The sequence below is a fragment of the Chiloscyllium plagiosum genome, unplaced genomic scaffold (genome assembly GCF_037043375.1).
Source record: "Chiloscyllium plagiosum isolate Xiang-an unplaced genomic scaffold, Cpla_swu_hap1 HiC_scaffold_18, whole genome shotgun sequence".
Classification (NCBI taxonomy): domain Eukaryota; kingdom Metazoa; phylum Chordata; class Chondrichthyes; order Orectolobiformes; family Hemiscylliidae; genus Chiloscyllium; species Chiloscyllium plagiosum.
The window spans coordinates 41,752,244-41,780,232 of record NW_028270156.1 but is presented as its reverse complement, the minus strand read 5'-3'; the positions used below and the strand labels follow the sequence as shown (position 1 = coordinate 41,780,232).

General features: G+C 38.9%; 1 protein-coding gene across 13 annotated transcripts in view; it reads left to right on the top strand.

Moving 5' to 3' along the window:
• The window catches only part of stk33 (serine/threonine kinase 33), a 168,508-nt gene extending 140,912 nt beyond the window's left edge, over positions 1-27,596 (top strand). For 11 of the 13 annotated variants that reach the window (XM_087996544.1, XM_043705842.2, XM_087996539.1 and 8 more), the window contains 2 exons: positions 6,752-6,832; positions 26,405-27,596. In XM_087996544.1, coding sequence (XP_087852670.1) covers positions 6,752-6,832; positions 26,405-26,617 — 294 coding nt within the window. In that variant the 3' untranslated portion in view covers positions 26,618-27,596. Of the gene's footprint in view, positions 1-6,107; positions 6,260-6,751; positions 6,833-26,404 lie in introns of those variants that run through there. The other 2 variants (XM_087996538.1, XM_087996545.1) reach the window with 2 other exon arrangements.
• The last annotated feature ends 393 nt before the right edge of the window (positions 27,597-27,989 follow it).

The window sequence follows — 27,989 nt, the reverse complement described above, 5'->3', positions numbered from 1 at the left end:
AGAAATGAAGTCACATATCCTCCTCCATGCCCAAGGTAACTGAATAACTGTATAACTAGAGTGAAACTGAGTTGTATAAGTTTGAGCAGGTTTTTGAAGTCCTGATGAGGGCACGAATAGAAACTGGCATGTGCTGAAAATAGCAGTCAGCTATTTGTATTGCAGTTCCCAACACTTGCAATTTTCCTTGGGACAGTGGAAGGCATGCTACAGATATCTTTTGGAGATAGGCCAATTAATGTTAATGATTGCTTTGCTAGCTACAAGGAGGTGACAACAAAGTGGATGTGTAGTCATATCCACACCATGTTTTTAGATGGCCCCATAAAAGAAAAAAACAGCTGAGATGGGGACACAGCCATTGAAACACTGCTATGGGATGTGTAAAATTTCAAGAGAAATGCTTTATTAGTGCTTAGGCAGGAGAGGGGGTTGTTGTTCAACATGTATTGCAATGATTTAGGTGGGGTTAGGGTTCCAGAGGTTGAGCTGAGCTTAAGTAAGGCAAGAGAGTTGTAGAGTAATAAAGATGTAGAGCACAGAAACAGACCATTGGTCCAACTTGTCCATATCCACCAAATAGTCTAATCTCATCCCATTTTCCAGCATTTGGCCCATATCCCTCTAAACCATTCATATTCATACACCCACCCAGATCTTTTTAAATGTTATAATTTTACCAGGCTACCACCTTGTCTGGCAGCTCATTCCATACACAAACCACCCTTTATATGAAAAGGTTGCTCCTTAGGTCCCTTTTAAATCTTTCCTTCTCACCTTAAACCCCCAGGGAAAATACTTTGTCTATTTATCCTATCCATGCCCATCATGATTTTACAAACCTATACAAAATCACCCCTCAGCCTCCGACACTCCAGGGAAAACAGCCCCAGCCTATTCAGGCTTTCCCTATATCTCAAACCTCCAACCCTGGCAACATCCTTGTAAATGTTTTTTAAACCCTCTCATGTTTCAAAACATCCTGTGGGAGGGAGACCAGAATTATGAGAAGAAAGTGTGCACTGCAGATGCTGGAGATCAGAGCTGAAAATGTGTTGCTGGAAAAGTGCAGCAGGTCAGGCAGCATCCAAGGAGCAGGAGAATCGACGTTTTGGGCATGAGCCTTCTTCAGGAATGAGGAAAGTTTCCTCATTCTTGAAGAAGGGCTCATGCCCGAATCGTTGATTCTCCTGCTCCTTGGATGCTGCCTGACCTGCTGCGCTTTTCCAGCAACACATTTTCAGACCAGAATTATGCACAATATTTCAAAACAGGCATTATTGAGAGCATGATTTTCATATATTGGGTTCACTGGCAATGAGGGTCAATTTCATCAACACTAGAAAGCATGTCCTGAGCATGAGAATGTCATTAGATGGATGCGGGTAAGATAGCAGATAAGGTCAAATTGTCAGCAATGCAGTACGTCACTGCATATGTCACTAATGGGGTCACTGATGCCTTCTTTGCCAGAGTGTGCAGTACTTACAATCTCAAACAGATAAGCCCTCTTGGATACGAAGAACAGTGAAGTTCATTTTTGGATTTCTTTTGATGCAAGGTATCTTTGATTGCACCTGTGTTGCTAGCAAAGGACCAATTGATTGACCAGGGAGATTCACCAACAGGAAGGGCTTCCATCCTTTGAATATACAACTGACCTGGAACCACACAAAAACTTCATGTACTATACTTTCTTGGATTCCCAGGGACAAAGGTTATTCTTCAAAGATTTGGCTCCTTCATCTTTAAGTAATTCCAAGTACTGCTACAACTGAAGCTTCAGCTCCCAAAGACCACCAGGCTATTCATTTTCCGAAGATGTGTTTCTGGTGCCTTATCTGATTAGGTGGCACCTAGCATACACTACTTTCAAGGTCTCTGGTATTGGGTGGTTTGCTGTGCTCTCCATAGCATGGCCCTTTGATGATGAGATGAGAAGATGAGAATCTGAATTAACCAGATCACCAGAGGGAGAAGAGAAAAAAAGTAGTTCCACTGTAAAGCGATGCCCTGAGCGTCCTGCCTGTCCAGGGAGGAGGCTGGACCCAACACAGGACTCTACAATCCTATCAAGTTCACATAACCTTCTCCAGGAACTTTTAAAGTTCACTTTCCTATCCAAGGAGGATGAAATGATCTGGAACTCATTTTGAGCTGTTTGTGAAAATCCATCCATTGAGGACAAAACCACTCTTACTGCAATGCATGATGCATATTTGATCAGAAGTTATACTATCCCTCTTCAATGACATTTGATTTCCTTCAGCCCTCCTTTCTTCTTTTCATTATTCCCTTAAATCAAAAAAGTGCAATTTCACACACCTAACATTATGGCCTGAAGTTTTGTTGAGTCTGGAGGTATTTAAAAATGGCTGTCAGGACCCAATTCCAAGATTCCCATTTCCATTCCTGTTTCCAGCAGTTGTGTGTTAAGGTCTGGGCAGCAAGCACACATGCATCACTGCCATACGTACTGGCTCCACTGAGTGAGTAGACTGTTCAAGTTGCCCTAAATGTTTGTAAACCATTTTGTCAGTAGAAGTAGTTCATATCATTTCAGAAAAGTTGTGAACTAATAAGGTGGATCCTTAGTATTGAGTGGTGAACAAGAAAAACAGAATGTCAAAATTCCCATTAGAAAACATTGACAGCTTAATGATGAGTCAAAGAGGAACAATAAATCAAAGCTATTCATATTATCAAGCTTTTAACTACTTTGGATATCTTAATTTTGTGTCAATTAACACAAAAGCAGTAAAAGAAAATCTTCAAAGAAACACAGGTTATTACAAGTTAAGGGAAAAGTCAGTCAAGTAAAGCTTACCCACCCTACTACTACAGAAACATTTTGCTGAGGGCTAAGCCATTTATGGAATGCAGGCATACACACATTTGCAGCCTACTTTGGTTGGTACAGATGTAGTTTGGTGAGGGCTTAATGTCCCAAATTATGAATGGAACTGGGTTGATGCTCTAGTAATGAAGGCAGGTCTTCTCGCTCGGTGGCCTTGCCATCTGCTTGCCTCTATTGCTCCCTCTGATGCATTGCACCTGACTTCACTCTACTCTGCCTCCCCAGAATGAAAATTTGGAAGACACGCACCTGCCTAACAATGTCTTAGGTTTCCTTCACAATAATCTAGTCCATATTTCCAATTCTTCTTGAAAGTTGCAGAACATTGCATGCACTCAGTGCTGCTATGTATGGGATTCTATGAGATTGCCCAGTTTCTATATAGAAGAGCTAAAAATCCTGAGCCATGATGGCATTTATGAGCCTTTTGGAGGACTCCTGTATTCTCAGGTAAGACCCTATATTGCCTCAGGGGAGTCTGGTATTTAGGTAGTATTGCTGCTGGTCAAATATAGCCTTTATCTTGGAATTTCTGAGGCTACGCATTTGTCCAGAGCTGAGAATGGCTGTGTCAGACTCCTTATCCTCAGATGATTGCCCACAGTCTCGCCACCATTTTGAACTAAACCATACCTCGTTCAGTGCATCCTGACCTCATTCAGCACAATTAATGTTTATTGGCATGACGGTATCCTCACTCATGCTCTATTAAGGAGTATGCTTGTAGACTAATTGCTAGTTTAGTACTTCTGTCTGCTCCATGAAATATAGCAATTTTTGCTGTGTTTTATCACCCATGAAATTTCACTTTGCACTGAGAGATTTTGTATTTTCTAGATTGTTTCTCTTTTTCACAAGTAAAGTGGCTTTAATTATAGGTGATTTAGTGGAACTGCTATGGTACTACTGCAGCAACAATTAGAGCATCAAATCAGTACTGTTTTCAGGCTCCAGCAGGTAATACTAGCAACATATGCACAACATAGTGGTCTGCTACACACTCTATAAAGAAAGATTGGTAAATGCAGTTCCATTGAATTATGCCTTGATTCAAGAATCCTAAACCTTTCAGGCTTCCCCATGGTGCAAGCACCAATGACTGGGCATATATCACTTTGAGAGCTCCCTACAACCAGCTTGGAAAAGGATTGTGCTGCCACTTACAACTGGTGCACAGCCATAGCTTGTATGTCATGAAGGTCTATGCCCTCTCTCCTAGTGGCAGTCATAACTTTTATCCTTTGCAAATTCTGTGCTATCCTTAATCCAATCAGGCTGCCAAGTTATTATCTGGCTATTGCCTTTGATGCCTGAAAGCACAGTTATAATAAGATCAGTGGCTTCTGTGAGGACCATCACTAAGAGCACTCACGTAATGCATGGATTGTTCCAGAGGAGCTTTGCAGTACACTCCTCTCTGCTTATTCCTATGCCGCATGCTCCTTAGCAATTACGTTGACCAGCTCTTACCACCACCTGTGAAGCAACAAGAGCAAGAGAAGGAGCATACAAGAGGACAACCTTCATCTATCTGAGCTGTTGGAGCATTTCATTAAAGATTGCTTGAACTCTCATGTTTCCTCATATTTGTGTGAATTTACATAGGATTTGTTCACGATACTGAAGTGGATGTATAATGTTATTCTTAATGTATGCCTGAGTGTCTTTGGTCGTATCAGAATCTTTATCTGAATTATTTGCAGTGTAAATACAGTCCAACCTTGCCCTTTGGCACACTATCTTCTGTGCTACCTACATTGCTGTGCCCAGTTTCTGTGCACTTGTGCCTGATGAGTCAACAGATCCAGATTCTTCCTCTAACTTAGCCTCTAATTTAACCATTATCTTGTTACCTGAGTTGAGGTTTTTTTATTATCAGATCAAGTGATAGTATATCTTCAAAAATACTGCACTGCTTAGCCCTTGATATTTTCTAATAAACTTGTTCAGAGATGTAATTTACACCTCTGGGGGTAGGGCTTGAACCTGAGACTTTGGCTCAGAGGTAGGGACGCTACCAGTGCACCACAAGAACCACTTCTTACCACTGTGGTGTGATCTAACATTGAAAACATCCACAGCTTGTCAAGCAAAGACAAAGCTTTGGTATAATGAATGTTTGTGTGGCTTCTCCTCTAATGTTGCCACTAGTCATGATATTCACTGTACTCCCTCCCTTGAAAACCAGAATATCTGTTGAAAGGTAGAGTGGTGTGTGGGCAGGACATACAAACTCACTTCTTCCCTACTTATTGCCTTATGTTGTGTTATACCTTCTACATGAAAAATTGGTATGTTTGAAAAATGAAGCTGTAATGAGTGCTGCTGTGAGTAGAAAACATTTCTTCCTGTGACTACTCTAGTGAGATCATTTGTTTTATTTTTCTGGCACTGTAGCTGTATTCTTGTGGCAATGCTCATGGTATTGATGTAAAACTAAGAAATAAGAACATGAGTAGGCTGTTTGGCACCTTAAGCCTGCTGCACCAATCAATAGGATCATGGCTGGTCCCCTACATGTTGTCCTTTCCTTGTGTCTTCATCAGATGCTTGGTGGTTCCCTGACCCTGGGGGGGGGGGGGGGGGGAGACAGGGTTCTCTAACCACTGTCATTGATATCAGTGCAGCATCAGCTTCAGAGGTTGCATGCACGTTTTGCAATCAGAATGAATTTCAAAGAATAACAAAGAACAATAAAGCACAGGAACAGGCCCTTTGGCCCTCCAAGCCTGTGCCACGAAATCTCCTCTTGAAGAGGTGCTGATTGCCATTAAATGACATCCTGGCCTCCTGGCATCAGTTGCTTCACTGAATAGCCAACAACACGCACCACTATTTCCTTGCACAAATTATTATTATCTATAGGAAGATGGATGTTGGCAAAAAAAGTTCTTGCTTATATTACAACTTCTGTATTGCAAAATAATTGATTACCCATACTGTATATTGCAACATTCCTAAGAGATGTGATGAGGTGCAATATGAAACCAGAATTTGCTCTTGTCTTTACCACTTGGCTATTTTCCTTTTTTTGAAAGGAGTGACAGGATTTTTTTCTTCGTGCCATTTTACTGTTGAACATCACCATAGTGGAGATTAGAGAAGAAAATGTGATGAGGAGGATAACCTGTCTATGGTGGAACCTACCTGATTCTTGTCTAGTTAACATTATTGGAACAAAATATAGAAGATTCTGTAATGGGCTGTTTTCTTTGTGCCGTGCCTAAGCGATGATTTTCTTTTTGTCTAGGTGGTGCTGCTTGAGAATCAGTGCACAACTTTGAATCCAACAAACCACAGTAAAACTATCCCATAAGAAAATTGATTGAGCAGACAAATGATCTCAATAGTTTTTCTCTCTGTGTAGGGCTGGGATTGAATGCAATAAAATTAGTCAAATGAGACTGATTAAGTGCAAGTTCTCTTACATGAATGAATTACACTGATATTCCACATAAGTACTTTGCAGCTTGTAACAGGTTCTAATTAAATATGCTATTTGTTCATCCTATCTTTTTTTTTCATATACATCTCTATGACTCTATTTAGGAGTTATTTGTGGTACTGGAGCAGGAGCAGAATTTTACAATTCAAAGTTGTTTCCACAATGGGGAGATTGGTTTTGTTTCAGTGGAAAGCATTTACAAATAGTTGTGTGCAATTTTATCTTTTTGAAGATGGTTAACCTGTTCTAATTGTTAGCTTTGGCAATGTTTTAGCCATTGAATCTTCCTTCATGTTTCTTCTTAATTCAGTTTGACCTGATTCTGACACTTATATGGGGGACAAATCTTATTTCAATTACTTACCTGAACCTAATTCTAAAACAGAAAACATTGGTATATGAATAACTCAAATTGCTAATGAGAGCTATATTAAAAATGTAATTTTCAGAGCACAAAGAAGAATACCATTGCAAGTTTTTCTGTTGATGGATCACTTCCTGTGAAGAAAACCACCAAATTCAGCAGCAATGTGAGTGCCAAAAGAGATAATAAAAAAAAATCACATTTGTAATGAAAGAGTTAATTGAAAATCAATTGGTAAATAATCAGAATCAAACTGTTTAGTCCAATGAAATTGGCATTTCATCACAATAAATGTCTATTTACTATCTAGGTTGTATATATATTTATAGCAAAACAATGGGCCTTCTGTTACAAATTGTTAATCTTGGTAACTTCAAGAATTTTAGACATAAACAAAACTACTACTTTAAGTGCTGTTGGATTTGTAAAATATTATTCCATCTTTGCTTGGCTTCTGGAACTAAAATTTTGGCAGCAAAAGGTAACATTGATCTTGTTAATTTGTTTAAAGAATAGTGAAGATTAAGAGTGATGCTAATGTACCTTAACTTCATTTTTGTAAATTATTGATATATTTTACTAGTGGTGATTGCTAACTATGAAAGCAATGCAGTTAATACTTTTCTGCTGTGCCAGGCATGTTATACTGTCCTGGGATATGGAGTATTTTTGGCTATTTCCCAGATTCAGAACATCGCCCTTGACAATAGCATTTTAATAATGTGCATTATGTTGCAATAAGGTTCAAAAGATAAAAGAACCAGTATAGTCTGGGTGACACATGTAATATTTGATTACTAGAAAACATCTGTTAACCTAATAAAACAGACTTGCACCAAACAGGTAAGTTAAATACCAACAATGCAAATCAATAGGATCTATATGAAAGGGGTTTACAAAACTCTGTCTTAGCTCACATTTACTTTTGAATCAGAAGATTGTGGGTTCAAATTTAATTCCATAGTTTTGAGCACACGACTTAGACCAATACTTCAGTGTTATGCTAAGAGTACCTTTAGAATTGTACTTTTGAATAAAGCATTAAACTAAATGCTTGTTTTCTCCCCATTGCGAGTTAACAAATATTGTGATATAATTCTACAAAGAGCTTTGGAATTCTTATTCTACTGCAAAAAAGAATGGGACAAGATTAGGTTGGGATATCTGGTCGGCACGGACGAGTTGGACCGAGGGGTCTGTTTCCGTGCTGTATATCTCTATATCTCTATGACTCTGTGATTATAATTGGATACAAAGGTGCTTGGAACATTCCTGGGTTGTAATATATGTTATGTGATCGTAAGTTATTTATGTTGTAGATGAAGCTCGTGAATAAGTAAGGGCATGCTCTTGATTACTGATCAGATGCAACTTTGAAACTGGGAGTTAGAATGTGTTCTTGATGAACTAGAGTTGTTCTGCAGAAACGTTCTAGTCTCTAAATGTTTTCACACAACATCATAAGAACATACGAGCAGGAATTGGCATTTGGCCCCTCAAGTCTAACCTCTGAATCAATAAGATCCTGGCTGATCTGCCTCAGGTCTCAACTTCTTTATTTGTGCCGGATCAGCATAGCCATCAATTCCCATCAAAAATCTATCTACCCGCTCCACAGCTCTCTGAGCTAGATAATTCCAGACATTCACTACCCTCTAGGAGAAGAAATCCCTTAAAAATGTTCAGTTTTAAATGGGTGTCCTTTTATTTTGTAACTATGTCCCTTTGTTCAAGATTCCCCCAACTAGTAGAAACATCATCTCAACATCAACCCTGTCAAGTCCAGTTGGAATCTTGTGTGTTCCAATAAGATCACCTCTAATTTTTCTTAACGCTAATGAATAAGCACATGATTTGTTTAGTCATCCTTGATAAGTCAACTCCATCCTAGGAATCAGCCTAGTGAATCTCTTTTGAACAGTCTCTTTTTTAAACAAAGGGATCAAAATTATACCTAGCACTTCAGGTGCAGCCTCACCAACACCCCACGCAGTTGTAACAAAACTCCCCCTACCACCTCCACCCCACTATAACAATAAAGCCAAAATTACTGCACCTGCATGGCATCTTGTTGTGTTTCATGCACAAGAACAGTCATGTCCCTCTACGTCTTTCCCATTTAAATAATAGTCTCCCTCTTGATTCTTTCTACCAAATTGCATGACAACACATCTTTTTGTACATTAAACTCCGTCTGCCATGTTTTTACCCAATCATTCAACCAATCCATCTCCCCTGGCGTATTTCCGATGTTCTTTTCGTAACATGACGTCCACTTTATTTTTGTATTTGTTTTGGATACAGTGCAATCTACCCCTCCTCCAAGTTACTAATATGGATAGTAAATAATTGAAACCCTTAGACCGATGTTGTGACACTCTACTGATTACTGATTACATCTTTCCAATCTGAAAAAGACCCTTTAGTCCTGACTCTGTCTTCTGCGTGTTAACACAGAACTCAGTGCCTGACACTCGAAAGCCTGTCTACCATCTCCATGGCACAAGTCATGAATGCAATGGAATATTCCCCACTTGCCTGAATGAGGTCAGCTCCAACAATACTCAAGACGCTTGACACTGTCCAAGACAAAACAGCCACTTGATTGGCACCAAAATCACAGGCATCCACTCCCTCCACCACTAATGCTCAATAGGAGCACCGTGTCCTATCTAGAAGATGCACTGCAGAAATCACTAAAGCTCCTTAGACAGAACCTTCCAAACCCATGACCACTTCCACCTAAAAGGGTGAGAGCAATAGGTACACGGGAACATGGTGGCTCAGTGGTTAGCACTGCTGTCTCACAGCGCCAGAAACCCAGGTTTAATTCCCGCCTCGGACAACTGTCTGTGTGGAGTTTACACATTCTCCCCGTGTCTGCGTGGTTTCCTCCAGGTGCTCCGGTTTCCTCCCAAAGTCCAAAGATGTGCAGATTAGGTGAATTGGCCATGCTAAATAGCCCGTAGTGTTAGGTGAAGGGGTAAATGTAGGGGAATGGGTCTGGGTGGGTTGCTCTTTGGAGGGTCGGTGTGGACGTGTTGGGCCGAAGGGCTTGTTTCCACACTGTAATCTAGTCAAAAAAATCTCTACCCGCAATTTTCCCTTTAAACCACTCACCCTCATGAGTTAGAACTATAAACCCTCATGAGTTAGAACTATAATGCTGCTCATTCACTGGTGCTGGGTCAAAATCCTGAAATTCCATCTCTGAGGGCATTGTGGGTCAATCTATAGTACAGGAACTGCAGTGGTTCAAGAAGGTAGCTAACCAATACTCTCTCAATGGCAACTAGGGATGAACAATAAATGCTGGCAGCAGTGACACATGTCCCATGAGTGAGTGACTAAATACATTTTAAAATGTTCAGCCCATGCCAATATCCAAACTCCACACAGACAGTTGCCCAAGGTGGGATTTGAACCCAGGTCTCTGGCACTGTGAGGCAGCAGTGCTAACCACTGTGCCACCATGCACCAACTTGGCAACACTGCAAGGAAAAGCCTTGATACCTGAGTCATCGGAGGATCGGATTATAGAATACAGTGGAAACTTGATTAACTGAACGAGATGGGCAGTCACTATTTCATTCAGATAACAATTATTCGGAAAATCAATTGAATGCCTTTCCTCTGGGGCTCGGAGTTTTAAAGTCTGCTCACCGTTCAGGAGACTGCAGCAACACACATTGCATGACATCGCGCCCCCACCCATCCTCCGGTCCAACCCCACCTCCCCTACTGCCCCATCCAACACCGCCCCCAAACTCGTCCAAACCCACCTCTCAACCCGGTCCAATACCACCCCTGCCCGCCAGCACAAAGCATGCGAGCCCCCGCCCACAAAACAGTCCCCCGGCCCCTCTCCAGGGCATCTGGACTGCACACCAACAATAAGACTGCTGCTGCAGCTGCCTTTCTGGGGTCAGTCTCCAAATAGCGCACAGACACAGACACAGCCACAACTTTTTACTGCAAATTTTTGACAGGTTCCACGTTTGCCCTGCACAGGACAATGTTGGAGAGATTATTCCTGGGAAGAGGGGGTGGGGGTTAGGGTATACCCCTCTGTAGAACTCCAGGGAAAGTGTGGGGAGAGAGAGAGAGAGGGCGGGAGGCCAGTCATTTAGAGAGGGTTCCTGTTTAATCATTGTAAACAAAAGACGCAATCACTGTTGGAAACACGTCTTCGACGTAATGTTTCTATAGGGACCTCAAGATCTCCTTCGGATAATCTGATTTTCGGATAATTGATATTCGGATATCGAGGTTCCCCTGTATAGGTAACATTTGCTACCAGAAGATAAAATCATGTGTTTACTCCCATGAAAGAAAGCATTTATGTGTATGATTGCCTGCTGCTGGGTGAAAATAATTTGTATAAATGTTCTAAAAACAGTCAGGAATGATCCAAAATTGTGAAATTAAAACATGGTTGTGACCTTAGCAGTCATTTAAAGTACTTTTGAGTGAAATTTTGCTACAGTCCTACTTGTAGCATTTGGCATCATCATGTAACAGTGTCTTTTAAAAGTGAATCATATGCAAGCTCCCATTCTTGGTTAAGTACAGGTAAGAGGACCGTTGGGGTTACCGGATTCTGATGAGCTGTAGTACAGCTGCTGTCATTGATATTCCTCCATTGCTCTTTTTTATTGTAGTCATTCATAGAATTTATGAAGTCTTCAATTATCATCCTCACTAGTAACTAAATTTCCAAGTTGTTTGTTATCTGCAGATTTGAAATGATATCCCTACTGCATGTCCAAGTATTAAAGAAATTAAAAAGTGTAGTGTAGTGTAGTAACCATGGGGAATATTGTTGTGGACTTGTTGCCAGTTTGTAAAACAACTGTTTGCCTATGATATCCACTTCCTATCACTTAGTCAATTCTGCATCCATGCTGCCAGTGCACTTTTAATTCCCTCAGATTTTTCACCTAAAAAGTGGCTGAGTCAGAAATTCTCAAACAGTATTTAATATCTTGTTGCACTTCCACAGCTTTGGGCCAAGAGGTAGAAAATGCAATTAGCATTACCAGATTTTTGTTGACTGGCATATACACAATGGGCTAAATCGCAGGACAGGTGGGACTAGTTGGTTTGGGAACATGGTCTGTGTGGACTGGTTCAACTGAAAGGTCTGTTTCTATGCTGTATAACTCTGTTTCTAACTGCGGATGCTGGAAATCTGAAACAAAAAACAAACTTGCTGGAGAAACTCAGCAGGTGTAGTAGCATCTGTGCAGAAAAAGGAGAGTTAACATTTTGGGTCCAGTGACCTTTGTTCAAATCCTTGTTGACCTGAAGAAGGTGTATTGGACCCATAATGTTAGTTCTACCTTGGAACATGACAACCAAGTGTGAAACAGTGGGCCAACAAGCTTGCCAAATCTGCATATATCAACCAGCAATTGAGGTGTTAGTATTTACTGTTTTTACAAATTAATGTATTGAAAGCATGATTCAAAGGTCTCTAGCACTTTCAGTGAACTTACAATTACCTCTTTTAAAGGAACTACTTCAGGTCCACAAAACTTGAAATGAATTCCTTTGTAAATCTTTGTAATCTTTAGTCCTTCAAGCAATATTAAATATAGAAAGCCAAATTGCCTTCTCATTCACTGTGAGCACTCAAAGCCTTACAATGGGAAATGGATAACCATTCTCCACTTTAATATAACTCTATGTCTTGTAATTACTCCAGCTAGGAGATTTTCTGTCATGATATGCCACACTTGTCTGTCTTGTACCATCTTTACACATTCATTTGCACCCGTTCTCTGACATGTGAAATCAACTACATCTAGGTTGACCCCTCTTTCAGCTGCCCTGCATTCTTCTATGCAAAAGAGATTTTCATAGTTCTTCACCTGCAATCAAATGGTCAAAATGCAGGTATTTTCTGTTCTGGGTGTCACTTTGAGTTTTTTTTTCACGTAACCTACACAATTATCTCTGATAACTTCTTTACATACAGATAATTCAAACAAAGTGGACAGGAATCTTGACAGTATCATTTCAATGTTTTCCCCCAAAATGTGAACAACCTTGAAAGAAAAGTCTGTAATAACAAGCTTTCAAAAGAGTCTGACATTTTGTTATTTTTAAAATTTTTCCACAAATATTGTTATCAGTCCATACCAATGTCTCTCCAATTATAAACTTCAAAATAAGAATTTGTAGCAATGCCAGATGTTGTTTCTCCCCTTGACAAAGCATGTCGTTTGGTTTTGATTTTGTTTTCTGGAAAAGGAGTTTGCTGGTTTCTCTATACCTGGCCTGTTGATTGGCAACAGATCCGCACCAATTTCCAAATTATTAGCATGAGTTGCTATCTTGCAGATCTTCATGAATGTTGGCACATCCAGCATTGGTTTAGTAACCAAAATGGTTTTCAATTTCTCAAAAGATTTCTGACACTCCTTTGACTATGTTACCTTGGTTTTTATTTGGAGCAAGTCTGACACATGAGTAGTTTTAATGCTAAAATTTGGCGAAAGCATGCAATAAAACCCATGCATCCTCAAAATACTCATTATTTTCCATTAGTTTTAAGAGCAGGAATTTCATTAATGATTGCATGTTTGCTGTTCTTCACAACACTTATCCTTGACCTATCAATCACTCTAATTAGGTTACTCATGCCTTTGCAAGTTCACTTTTGGCAATATTTAGCACCAAAGTAAATTACACAGATGGTAACATTGGCCATAACTTAGTTTATCAGTTGCTGGAAATTTCCTGGAGCATGTTTTAGCTGATTTGTATTAATCAGCATTAGAATAGACAAATTCAAATATTTCTTCAGCTCTAGTTAAATTAAGTTGCCTGTGTTTCTTTAAGAAATCTATTTTACGATATCTGGCACCACCAATCCTATCAGTACAGTTTTCCAAGTGAAGAATTAGGTAGGGGTCTACCTTTGCTACTCCATTGATCTTTCCATAGTCAATGCAGAACATGGTTGAATCATCAGGCTTAGATACTAACACTAATAGCAAACTAATTTTACTAGATTCAGTTAGCTGGTTTTCAACAAGTGGTAGAATTTTGATTTCATGTGAGTCTGTTTCTCAGTAACCAACTGATAAGGATACTGTTTGATAGAAGAGGATTCTCCTACTTCCACATTTTTATGACTAATGTTTACACCTTGGCTTACGCATGTAGATTTCTTCAAATTCAGTGAATAACCTAGTTAACTATTTTTGTTTTTATGCCTCTAAATAGGAAAGTATGGTGTCTTACTTCCTTAACACTTAAGTGTTAACTTACGAGATAGGAGATGGTTCAATTTGGGAATTGTTCAGGCTTTCTCCTACCTCACCCTCAAAATCCTTTTTATCCTCCATTTTCCTTAACATATGAAAGACATGTACTTGCTTATCTATCTCCTAATGGTGATAATTCTTCAATATATTGATGTGACATAGCATTTTTTTGTGATCTGGGATGTCAATTAGGTAACTTACATTGCCAATTCTTTTGACTGCCCTTTAGTGATTTATGTACATTGATATCCATGTCTGTCTACTTCTGCATCTACTTTAGAATAATACCATTTATTTCTATTGTTTCTCCATGTATGTTGTACCAAAGTTTTTCACCTCACACTTCATCTGCTACTTTTCCACCCACTCCATCAACTTGTCAATGTCCTTTTGATTTCCATATTGTCCTCTTCAGAATTTACAATTTTCCAAGTTTTGTCATCCACAGAATTTGAACTTTTACCTATACCCCAGGTTTAATGCTGTCTGCTGCACCTTCAATGTACGTAAGAAGATTGCATGCTGTACTTTTAAGAAATCTAGGAAAGTAATTCCATTCAAAAGTAACCTTTACCAACTTCTCAGTTGTGTACCTGTCTGTGACCAGAATGTCATCTGACATCATAGTGCTAACCAGCAATTAAGTATAGATAGAACAGCTGAAGATGGTGGTGATCACTGACAATATTGCTCCTTAATGGCAAGTTAGTCATGGTGCCATTGATGTATTTTGCTGTTGTTCAATAGAAGTTACTGATTAGTCACAGATGTAGTTAGGGTGGCATTATTTTAGTCAGATACAAAAATTTTGTAAGAAGACACTACATGCACAGTGCAGTTATTCATCATTTATATATTTACATACCAGTTAAAATGAAAATATATATTCATACACCATACAGATGAGAGTATCAACATCGCACATCTGACAGCAATGTCCAAACCTCTTTCTTTATTGATCAAAAATACATTTACTTACATCTAAGTTCCCAAATAACCATGTCCTAATAATGACTAATATTTTGGACAACACTGCCATAAGTGGCAAAGTTCTGATGAGAAAGCTAAAGCAGTTGTATTTTTCCATTAAGTCTCCACAAGTTCCGCACATAGTCTAGAATCTGCTGACCCTCCATACATGGTTTTCACTATAATCATTAAATACTGTGTTTGGAGGAGTTTATATACCATTTTAATTTAAATCCCTTTTTTAAAAACCCTAAATTTGTGGGAAAAGATTGGGAAAAGATAACTTTCATAAATATATAAGAAATGTTAAACTTAACACTGCCTTGAAAAGACACTGTCAGACTTCTGCAATGAAAGCATCGATTTCAAGAGCTCCTTCACTCTAGGCTTCCCTTTCTTTCATTTCAAAATGGAAACTCACGAGAAAGTAAGAGAACCAACATTAATCTTGACAAATAGGTATTTTCTAAAATATTTTTAAATTTTATTAAGAGTTTTCTGAGGCAAGAACACAAGTTAAATGTGGAAGAGTTCTAAACTGCATTCCAAAGAAAAAGCACTTAGTGTTTTTTCTTCCAATTCCATTTAATCTGTGCACTTGTTACACACCTGATCTCCATTATTTTTGGGAAAAGGAAATTTGCTGTAGTTTTTTAAAAAGTTTAACTTGAGATTAAAGCAAAGTATCTCAATTGTCCGCTTCAATATTTTATGCTACACACCAGTGTGTAATCATATAGCATTACACATGAAATGTCACAAATACGTTTTGTCTGTTAGCATACTTTTAATGTTTGCATTTAATGCAAATTATTAGGAGAATGAAAGTTCTATCAGCTGGATAGTATAACTGTACAACATGCAGCACTATTTGTCAATATTTTTTATTTTATGTAATTTTGTGCTTATTTAATAAAGGAAGGTTTTGAATATATTTTGTGACCTCATTTTACTATCAAGCTGTTCTAAATTAGTTTTATGTCTTATAACTGCAGAAAGATTTCCTGTTATTCTGTGCAACAGTATGATGTGACCTCAACTACAGAAATCAATCCTTCTAAGGTATCAGAGCAATATTGCTCTCTGTCATCATTTATAACACCCACTGTCCTTTAGGTCTCTTGAGTCGTATTCCTGATTAGTACCAATTATGCACAGTTTTGTGTTGAAGACATATCAACTGGGACTATTACTCGGCAGGAGCATACATTCTTCTTAACCATGAATGCTGTATGTGGTTATAAATAAAAATCTGTTACTGAAAAGTGAGACAATGCTACACTAAGAGATTTTGGGATGAATGCCCAGAAATGGGTTTATTCAGAAATAAGTTTAAAAGGAACACTGCTAAAGTGAATATCAGAACTTTGCAGATACATATAGTTATTATTTTGGAACAAATACTGAATTATAAATGTAAATTATTCTTTCATAGTGCAGTGCCATACTTGGAACAGTTTGGACCCCAAACGTTTTGAAAAGCTGTAACATGACAAATGTAAAAGACGTTTCTTTATTTGGTTTTGCACATTTAATATTACTGCAAAAAGGAAACTGAGGAAAGCACCAGTCACTATTGTATTAAAAATCAGGCTTCTTTAAAAAAAGAATAAATAAGTTTCATTTACAGTGAAAATATATTTCTTGTAGTGATGGATTTGCCAATCCAATCAGATTTCAAGGAAGCTAGGATGATGTCCTCAACATCAGGGAAGTAATTCATAGAGTGAAGATGAGCCAAACTGCAAGTTTTCCTTGATTACCTCTTGTCTTGATCATTATGAACACTTGAAATTGAAGTAATAGTATTGTGATCATATTAAGATCTAACACTTGCTGTCCCACAACCCTTGTTAAGCAAACTATTTGAAAAACAGGTCAAATAACTCCAGCTTGTTAAACAATCTACTTATAAAGACTTGATTGGATGTTGTGGATTTGCTCAGACTAATTTTGCAAACCAAAGTATAACTTCCCATTTTGAAAAAAAACTGGGAATCCACTTAAAATTTAGGAACTGAAACTGTGTTACAACACAGCGGTGAATCCCTCTATTAATTCAACTAAACATCCAGAAAAGCTGACATTGCCTCATAATCTGTTAAAATATGAGTGACAGAGAACTCCCAAATTCCACTCTTTAAAGAAAATATATTCTTTAACTTTAAAAATGAACATTAAACAACAACTATTCACAACTCTAAGCTCCCCTTTCTCTTAACTGCTTATTACCTGCCTCCAACTCTATAACAGTATACTGATCCAATGAAACACTTTTAAAATTACATCAACTTAATTTCAAAACCATAAAGCGGCTGTCATCTTTGGTGTCTTTCTTCTTCTGGCTGAGGATCTCTCTCAGTCGTCTTTCTTTTACTGTGAAGGTGTTTTATATGAAAAACAACCTTTGATAGGGAGAGTGTTTCAATGTTTTGGGTCTCTCTCGATGGCAATTGCTTTGTCTGATTTATAAAATATCTGCCCCTTTTTTTAAATCCCCAACATCAGATTGTCTCATTGGTTTGATATTGGCAAAACAATAATTCAAATTCAGTTGGATTTGAGTATCCTGGGACATAATTTAAACTGGTTAAATTCACATACCAACTCAGGTATCTATTTCACAGTCAAATGTTACATATTTTAATTTTCCAGTACACTGAGACTGCTCTTATAAGCTGTCTGTGCAGAACAGCATTCACTCTACCTTAAAGGTACAGTACACGCCTTCAACTTCATAACAGGAGCATGCTGTAAATACTTAGGTTTGGTAGCATCTGTGAAGGGAGAACTGGAGGTAATGTTTCTCATCAATTACAGCTGTGCTCCAGAATTCTTCTGGGATTTAAGAACCTGTGGGCTGAAATTGTAGTGTGGAAGCTTTTAACAGTCAACAAAGAGGGGACATTTGCATTATTATGTTTGTGCTGAGTCTTTGTTAAAATAAATACAAAATTAATTTCAATGTTGGATCTGTCTCCATATCCTTGCATTATCACCACTCTCAAAGTTTTAACCGATTCTTTTAAATATAATTATTTCTGCTTCAGCCACCTTTTGCAGCAAAACAATCAACGTTTTGACAATCTTTGAAGTAAACAGTTTATTAACCTCCATTGTGTCTCTCAGTAATTTCAAATTGATCATCTCTCATCATTACCTCTCCAACTAGAACTAATAGTTTTTTTTCTATAGGGTATCAAATTCATTAATAATTTTAAAGGTCTATTAAATCAAGTGAGAATTATCCAAGTATCTCAAACTTTTTGTTTCTCATAGCTTGCTCCCAATCGTGCCATCTTCCAGGTAAATCTAAATAGTGCACTCTCTTTGTCCCAAAATTCCGAAATACATTCCCCAAACTTGTGCACAACATTTTGAATATAATCTAACAAAGAGATTGTTTTAAGGGTTTTCTGATGTTTAATTCCATGCTCTTCATGTTAAAAACTGACATGCTTTTAAATGGTTTATAAGAAAGTTTTTAAAAAACTTGTTCTGATCCCAGCTGATGGCAGTATTGAATGAATCACATTCTAGAGTGAAACCTGCTTTGAAATACCATAGTTCAACTTTTGCAATTTAATTACTATGGTGAGCATATTCACATGAAGCTGTCAATGTACTTTTAACATAAGTTTATTGCATAGAAGAAAAGAGGAAAATAAAAATAATGCTACATAAGACAGTATGAAAACCCTATCAAAAATAGAAAAAGAGGAAGATTCATCTTTTTTTCCCAGCAATATCCTTCACAGACACACAGCTCCAGTGAAGTATCGCTCATCTTCATTTTAAGGTTTCTTCCTCGACAGACAAGGTCACAAGCATTTCCTTTGAATGCCTTTTTGCACATTTACCCGATGTGATTCTCTCAGTTAATATCTTTCCCAAGGCATATATGCTCACTCATTCTCTGACTTTGGCTACTGTGGAGTTCCTAAAAAAGCTTAAGATTTCTTTCCAGCTCTGATAGCCTGAAGATTTCTTGAAACTAAAAAATATCTTTATGCTGGAATAGATTTATCTTCTAAACTCAACCTGCTTGTGACTCCTGGCCGACTGTCTTTTCTTTAGGTTGCAAAAGTTTTGCTTCGTAAGCATCCAAGCAATTATCTCCCTGGGTACCATGCTATTCATTCAACTTTATTCACATGCTTTGTCAGAAAGGCTGCCTTTAGCTCACTGTTCCAAATGACATTCTCACCCTTTCTTAAACAGACATCAGGAATTCAACATTTGTGAGAAGATTTGTAGCTCAGGTGCTCGTTGTTGTGGTTCTGTTCGCCAAGCTGGGAATTTGTGTTGCAGATGTTTCGTCCCCTGCCTAGGTGACATCCTCACTGCTTGGGAGCCTCCTGTGAAGCGCTTCTGTGATGTTTCCTCCGGCATTTGTAGTGGTTTGTATCTGCCGCTTCCGGTTGTCAGTTCCAGCTGTCCGCTGCAGTGGCCGATATATTGGGTCCAGGTCGATGTGTTTGTTGATAGAATCTGTGGATGAGTGCCATGCCTCTAGGAATTCCCTGGCTGTTCTCTGTTTGGCTTGTCCTATAATAGTAGTGTTGTCCCAGTCAAACTCATGTTGCTTGTCATCCGCGTATGTGGCTACTAAGGATAGCTGGTCATGTTTCATGGCTAGTTGGTGTTCATGGATACGGATCGTTAGCTGTCTTCCTGTTTGTCCTATGTAGTGTTTTGTGCAGTCCTTGCATGGGATTTTGTACACTACATTGGTTTTGCTCATGCTGGGTTTCGGGTCCTTTGTCCTGGTGAGTTGTTGTCTGAGAGTGGCTGTTGGTTTGTGTGCTGTTATGAGTCCTAGTGGTCGTAGTAGTCTGGCTGTCAATATACCGACCACTGCAGCGGACAGCTGTAACTGACAACCGGAAGCAGCAGAGACAAACCACTATAAATGCCGGAGGAAACATCACAGAAGCACTTCACAGGAGGCTCCCAAGCACTGACGATGTCACCTAGACAGGGGACGAAACGTCTGCAACACAAATTCCCAGCTCAGCAAACAGATGTCAGGAATTTACAACACTGTAAACCAAATCCCCATTCACCTCTACTTTAGAATTCAATGTATTATAAGCTTTCATCACAACCTGCACTTGGAACTTTCTAAGAATATATTTGCGTCATTAGAAGTGTGTATTGATCCACTACAGCTTTTCATTGAATGTAAATTGTGCCTTATTTTTCCACCCAAAATGTATTGTCTTAATATTAAGTGAGCAATGCTTAACAAGTAATCTAAATTAATTAATTATTTCCAATGCTTATAGAATGGGTCAAAAGTAAGCTTCCCAAAATCAGAAGTTGAGTTTTCGCAGGAGAAGGGATTTAGAAATTTCAGCTCTGATGATCACTGATCAGCTGAAGAAGACGAGGAATTGGGTCCAAATCAATTTTGTACAAGAGTATTTAAAATTTCTAACAGAATTACTCACATCCTTGCTGTTTTCCTTCAAGAATTGCTTTAAGTAAGCGTATTTTTAAAAAGATTAAATGGAGCTGATAAAGCACGAATCTTTTAAGGAAAATGTACTGTGATCACCCATGTGTCTATAGAGCAGTGCCATCTGTTATGCAAAAATATTAGAAGGCCTTAATGAATGTTAGATAATGAAAGACCAAGATGACAACTGTTTTGCAAGAGAGTCCATGTGGATTTTGGTTTGCTATTCACTAAAGTTTGTGAATGAAATGATACCTATTGTTGACAAACTCTTGGTGCAATGTATTCAGTCAAGGATTTTGACATTCTAAAGTGCAAACAATGAAGTCCACCATGTAGCAAAGCATTAAATATCAGAAAGGTAAATAAAGCAAATATAGGCACTGCAAAGCCTCCCCAACAGTGATTTGTACAGGATTTTGTTGCTGTGCACAGTTTATTGTTTACTTCCATTGCCACTCCAAATATAAATGACTTGGAATCGACACAGAAATAAAACTTACTCAATTTTCAGATTAGTGCAAGTTCAAGGTATTTAAATGATAAGAAACAAGCAAACCAAGTGGTACTGTAACAATAATCCAGCAGCCCAGGGAGACATTTCTAAATTCCATTGTGGCACATGGGCTTTAAATTTAATGAATTAATCAAAGTCACAAAGTGCTGAAGACACTCAGCAGGTCATGCAGCATCTGTTAATTCTGTTTTTCTCACTGCAGATGTTACCAGACATGCTGAGTTTCTCCAGCACTCTTCATTTTTGTTTTACATCACCAGCATCCACAGTTTATTTTACTTAATGAATTGAAGTATTTGTTTACACCAACAATCCACTGATAATTGGGCAAACTATGCATGCTCACCTCTGATGTTCTTCATGCTGAGTATGTGCATGTATATGCTCAAAATAAAGGATTTTTAAAAAAAATGTTAAAGTCTCTTCTATCTATCACTTTACTAATGTTCGAGAAATTGATACCATTAATTGCAGCTATTACTTGTGGCGCAAAAATGGAGGCAGGCAATATTAGAAATGAGACTTTTTAAAATTCATTCAAGGGATGTGCTAACTGCTAGCTAGGCCAAGATTTGTTGACCATTTTTAGTCAGCCTTTGTGGTGGTGAGTTGCCACCTTGAACTACTACAGTCTGTTTGGTGTAGGTAGATCCATAGTGCCAGTGGAGAGGGAGTTCCAGGATTTTGATACAATGAAAGTGAAGAAACAGCAATATATTTCCAAATCAGGATAGAGATTGGCTTGGAGGGGCGCTTTCAGGGTGTTCAAATATATCTGTTGCCCTTCTAGATGGAAGTGCTTTTGGGTCTGGAAGATTCTATCTAAGGATCTTTGATGAATTTCTGCAGTGCCTCTTGTAGATAGCTATACACTGCAGCTACTGAGCATCAGTTGTGGAGGGACTGAAGGTTTGTGGATGTGGTGCCAATCAAGAGGGCAGCTTTATTCTGGATGATGTCAAGCTTCTTAAGTAATGTTAGAACTGCAGCCATTCAGGCAAGTCTGGAGTATTATGTCACACTCCTCCTTGTGCCTTGTCAATGCTGGACAGGCTTTGGGGATTCAGGAGGTGAGTTACCTGCCACGGTATTCCTAGCTTCTGACCTGCTTTTGTAGTCACTGGTTATGTGGCAAATCTAGGTGAATTTCTCTTCAGTGGTAACCTCAAGGATCTTGCTAGTGGGGGATTCAATAATGGTAACACTATTGACTGTCAAGGGATGGTGCTTACATTTGTCTCTTATTGGAGGTGGCCATTGCCTGGCAATTGTGTGGCAGAAATGTTACTTGCTACTTGTCAGTCCAAGCCTGGATATTGTCCAGATCTTGTTGTATTTGAACATGGATTGGTTCAGTATCTCAGGAGTTGTGAATGGTGCTGAACATTGCGCAATCATTAGCAAACATCCCACTTCTGACCTTTGATAGATGGAAGATCATACTGTTGAAACAGCTGAAGATGATTGGGCATAGGACATTACCTTAAGGAATTCCTACAGAGATGTCCTGGAGCTAAGATGACTGACCTCCAAACCACAGCCATCTTCCTATGTACCAGGTATGACGCCAACCAATGGAGGATTTGCCCCGATATCCAAAGATTCCAGTTTTGCTAGGCTTCCTAATTAATACCTAATCTTGCCTCATTTATATATAGGTTGCTATTTTCCCAAGCAGTGAACAGAAATTTGACAGCAGTAATTCCCAACATAAAAGCCAGAACTCCAAGCTTCGTGCTCGAACAAACAGAGTTGTTATCTCTGGTTTGTTGCCCATGCCACATGCTAGCAAGGTGAGGAATAGGGAGGGAGCACAGTTGAACACATGGCTACAAGGATGGTGCAGGACGAAGGATTTTGGATACCTGGATAATTGGGGCTCATTTTGGGGTAGGTGGGACCTCTACAAATGGGAGGGTCTACACCTGAGCCTGAGGGGTACCAATATCCTGGGGGGGGGGGGGCGGAATTTGCTAATGCTGTTTGGGAGGGTTTAAACAAATTCAGCAGGGGGATGGGAACCTAAATTGCAGTTACAGTGTTCAGGAGGTTTGAGAGCAGTGAGGTCAGAAATGAGGTTTCAAGGTTGCAAGAGTTCACTGGCAAGCAGGAAGGTGGTTTGAAGTGTGTTTACTTCAACTCCAAGCGCATCTGGAATAAGGTGGTGGGTGAATATGTGGCATGGGTTGGCACCTGGGACTTCGATGTTGTGACAGTGACAATGTTTATGCTCATATGAGTGCTACAGAAAAATAGCTGTTCTTCACAAGTTGTAACATTGTGTAATGCCAAGGTTGGCTAGCGTGTCTACATTTATTTTTGTATCTGCACTAAAATGACAGTGAATCATACGGATGACAATGTAAAGTGAACTTATATTTACATTTGATATTCTTTTTACAGTGTCATTTCACCTTGGCACTTATGTACCCTCACATGATTTTCCTTTTCCTTTCCCTCCCACTATGTTTGGGTGCAGACTAAGGTTCACAGCTGGGTAGGAAGGGAGCTTGACCTGCAGTTAGGGATCCTTCTGGCCCTAGACGTTTGGTGGATGATCATCAGGGCATTGGTAGCTTGATGATGCAGATGTGCTGAGAGTGTCCTGGCCAAATCCAAGCTCTCCACCTTGGCTTGAACTTCTGTGGGGAGTTTGGAGGGGCTGGGCACCGCTGGGGAGGCCTGTATTTGCCTGTGGCACCACCTTGTCACCGTATGAGGAAAGGGCATCTGCACTGGGGTCAAAGTCCCTCATTCCCCTGCTGCCTTTCCATTAGTGTTGACCACCAATGGTTAAAGTTATGGAGTGCAGGCATTTGTGCGCCTGTGGCACCCAATGAATATTCCATTGGACTTGGCTATCCATGTCATCTACCAACCTGTCTGCAAACAGCCAGACACGTACAATCCAGAGATCATAGTATAGTTGGCATTTGTGGACACCTCTGACCTTCATCCATTGTTTGTGCACCAGTTGTGCATTTTGACAAAGTTATTAATGGCCAAAGCCATGGTGTCCTGGTTTGCCTGTGGCTGAGCAGTTGCCTGATCTCCAGCGCTCCTCCAACTAGTGACCTGGGCCATTTCTCCCATGGAGAAAGTGAGGTCTGCAGATGCTGGAGATCAGAGATGGAAATGTGTTGCTGGAAAAACGCAGCAGGTCAGGCAGCATCTAGGGAACAGGAGAATCGACGTTTCGGGCATTAGCCCTTCTTCAGGAAGAAGGGCTTCCTGAAGAAGGGCTAATGCCCGAAACGTCGATTCTCCTGTTCCCTAGATGCTGCCTGACCTGCTGCGTTTTTCCAGCAACACATTTCCATCCCATTTCTCCCATGGCAAGCTGTAAAGAGGTAGCTGGCAAGAATGTGCTCCTGAATCTACCCTAGCTAAAGTAACACTAAGGTGTCAGTACCTGAGCTGCTACACAGTAAAGGAGACAGCCTTGCCATTTCATCCTCTCGATGATCTGTGGCTTTTTCCACAGAGATGGAGGAGAACATAAAGTCTAATGATATAGTTGACTTTAGCGCTGAGACTGTAAAGATGCCACTCATGCCTGTAGAATACCAGAGAGAATGAATTTTGAGAAACGATTAGAAGATTGAGCATGTTAAGAGTATATTCAGAGTAATGATAATGGGAGAGCATCACTGAGACCTGAATCACAGTATGAGCAGTCACTGTCCTCTCCCACAAGCATTCTCTCCTCTTATGTGGTGAGTAGATGAACGCTGGGCACCCCATCGCACTGCTTGGCACTCTGTGCAGTATTGTGGGCTGCTTTCCATGCACATAGACAAAGGAACAGATTGACTGAAATGATTAGTACAGCTTTTGGTGTTGATGCAGCAAGGGGATAGATGGTGAGATGTTTTAAATGTTGTGAGTAGGAAGCACATAGGACAGAAAGTGTTGACAGTTTTTAGTGTTGAGCTAGATGAGTGTGATTGAGAGAAAATTCTGCATACACCAGTAGAAGTGGTACACCATGACATTTGGTAGGAGGTGTTTGCAGTGGCAGTGTTAGAGTGCATGTGAGGTAACAAAGAGGACTGTGGCACTTTTTCTTGTGGAGCACAGAAGGTCATTAATTTCTTCTTCTATTGCTGGGCGCTCTCCCAGACCATGGACTTTGCATCAATTGAAGAGGCAACTTCAGACCAGGCTGGCAGTGGCTGATGGTCCTCAGGAAAGGGGATGACCCTCCTGTCTATTAGGAGTTCCAGCTCCCAGTCAGCAAAACAGGAGGCAACATGCCTCTCTTGGGCAGTTTATCACTCACTTTAATTGTGAAGTCTTAATCTGGACTTGCAGCTTTTGAAATGGTGCATAGTTGGGCTTTTAATCTTGTGATGGCAGTGGGAAACCCAGAAGGTTCTGACAAATGAGCTGGTGAGCTCAAGTTAGCATAAAAATGGTGTAGTGGAAGTGTGTTGCATACTTAATAAGGTGAATGCCCTAAGTTGTGTGAGAAAACGTGCTAGAGCTCATGAAAAGAAAACATCCATGAAACATCCAGAACCTCAACCTGAGCTATAAATCTTCTTAAAACTTGCAAACTTCCCCAAATTAACAATTATTTTAGGAAAGTTCATACCTCTATTTCTGATCCTGATCAGACAAAAATATCCACCTACCTTCCTTTGATTTTTCTCAGAGACCTTCCAATGGAGAATCCTTCAAACCCGATTGAGTAGAATATGCATCCGAGGGAGCAGCACAGAGATTCTGTACAGAAAACCTGGGGCAGCTATTATTTCCTTAATGCTTGGTGTAACTGCTTTTTTGAGATTGTGAATGTTGTATGGTTTGAAATCATCAATTCCTATTTGGCAATTCTCACTAAGTATAACTGCAAGAGCATGGAAACAAAAAAGGGAACATGATTGAATAATGGTATGCTTTCTACTTTAAAAGTGTACTTATTTCAAATGTGTGCTGAAGTGCTAATTGTAACAATTATAAGTTAAAATTCAGTGTCATGGGGTGGAAATGTGCTCATGTTTCCATAGAACATTATCCTTATACCTTCAACCAATTTTCTAAAGCACTACTATAGATAAGTATATGTTTGTATATTGTAATAAAACTGATACAATATTGGGTAAACCTGCAGCTTAGGTTAAAGTAAATCTGTGTTCCACCGACATTCTGACTCCTTGCCCTCATGTGCTCAAGGCCTGTGCACAAAGTTGATGGCTTGTGCCAGCTTTAGTTTTGAAGCTGTTGGATGGTTTTTGCTTATTTTTGAGGTTGGCATGCACAATAAGTTCAGTTTCATAAAACCTAATTTAGAAAGAGCATTAGGCACTACTTTAAAGTACCTAATCTTAAATTTAAGTGTTTAAAGATGGGAGATTTCTTCCTTCCATTCTCTTCATATTGAAATTTCTAACTTGCAGCTTATAATTTACAAAATATTGCCATTAACCCCAAGATAATTGTAGAACTTGAAACTTGTTTACTTTTTGAAATTATTTTATGGTCAACTTTCACTTGTATTTTGATTAATTTCAGCTTCCTGGGAGCAAGACTTCTCCAAAACTAAACATGGCACGAACATCATTCCAAGATAAACGAACATGGTCACCCACACACTTGATCCCATCAATCAGATCAGGTTCTATCTCTGGTAAGCCAGAGGTACGTAGATCCATAACCCCAATTGGTGATGCCTCTGGATATAAACACACAAATAAGTCTGCTCCCAAAACCAAGAAGAGCACATAGGATAAGGAACGTCGAAACCACTAAACTTCAAAATGATGCCAAATGCGAACACTTCAAAAAGCAACCATGAATTGCAATGTTACAAGATGACTTTGGCTCTCTTGTCTTTGCTGCTGATCACTATGTGTGCATAAACACTTTTTATAAATCTTTGACTTATATATTTCACTTTGTAGTATATAAAATTTAAGAGGAATGAATGTAACAAGGAAACTGTTCACCAATTAGCTTTCTTAAAGTATTTATTAATACAGTACAGATGGAAGACATAATTTATCTTGCTTAGTTTTACCAGTACTGTTGAAAATCAGAAGTAGTACATTTAAGGTGTCTGAATTTGACATTGAATAATTTGCTGCATTTGCACATTAGATTCAATGTCATTGCTCATTTATATAGTTGCTACTTGAATGCTGCAGTAACCCTTAAAGAGCCAATCAATGAATAGTCTGCAATGAAAATTAGGACATCTCTATACAACTAGTTAACCAGGTATGAAGAAATGTATTCATTTTCAGCCTTAGACAATTGCCCATACAGTTATGATAACATTGCCACTTTTAACATGCAAATTGAGTGATTGTAGTGTTATTTCCACAAATTGTAAATTTATCAATTTAATATTGAGTTCTCAAAGGGAGGTTAGTACATGTAAAATATATTAGATATATATTACCACTTATTTACACAAGAAGTATTACTGTAAAAATGTCCTTTACATGGCTAACTTCAGTGAACTTGAATCTGGTTATATCTGAAATATGCATAAACATTTTCTGCTGTTCTGTTAAAATATATTGAGTTGGCCTAAGCTGTACTGTAGCATGACATCATGTACTAGGAATCCAGATATTCCATCTCAGTAACTGTCAGAGGATAATAGTATCAGTTCTTGACTTAAGTTTTCTGTAGCATATATGGGACTTTTAAAAGCAGATGTTTTCTTTTGAGTTGGAAAATAAATATTACCACCTTTGAATGAAAACTTGCAGGGATGTGATTTTTTTTCATCTTTCAGTAATTTTACTTGAGATGGTTTGACGTTTAAGCTTTCCTTTCTAAAGTATTCTTTTGAAAACCATTTTTTAAAGTAGTCCAAATGTTATAAATGGCAGACAAATAAGTGTGTCCATAGCACAATATTGACATCTTAATTAAAGTTTTGACACATCCGTGTCTTAAGGTTTCGGAAGCTCAGATGTGCCATAAAAATGTTAACTATAAAGTTAAATTGTCTTTACATAACCTACAAATATTTAATGTTCAAGTTACTGAGTCGCTGTCGTCCATCTGGTTCCATTTCTGATCATGTTTCTGGTGTGATTTCATCATGCCATTTCACTTATTCAGATCTTATTTGACTGAGTTGCCA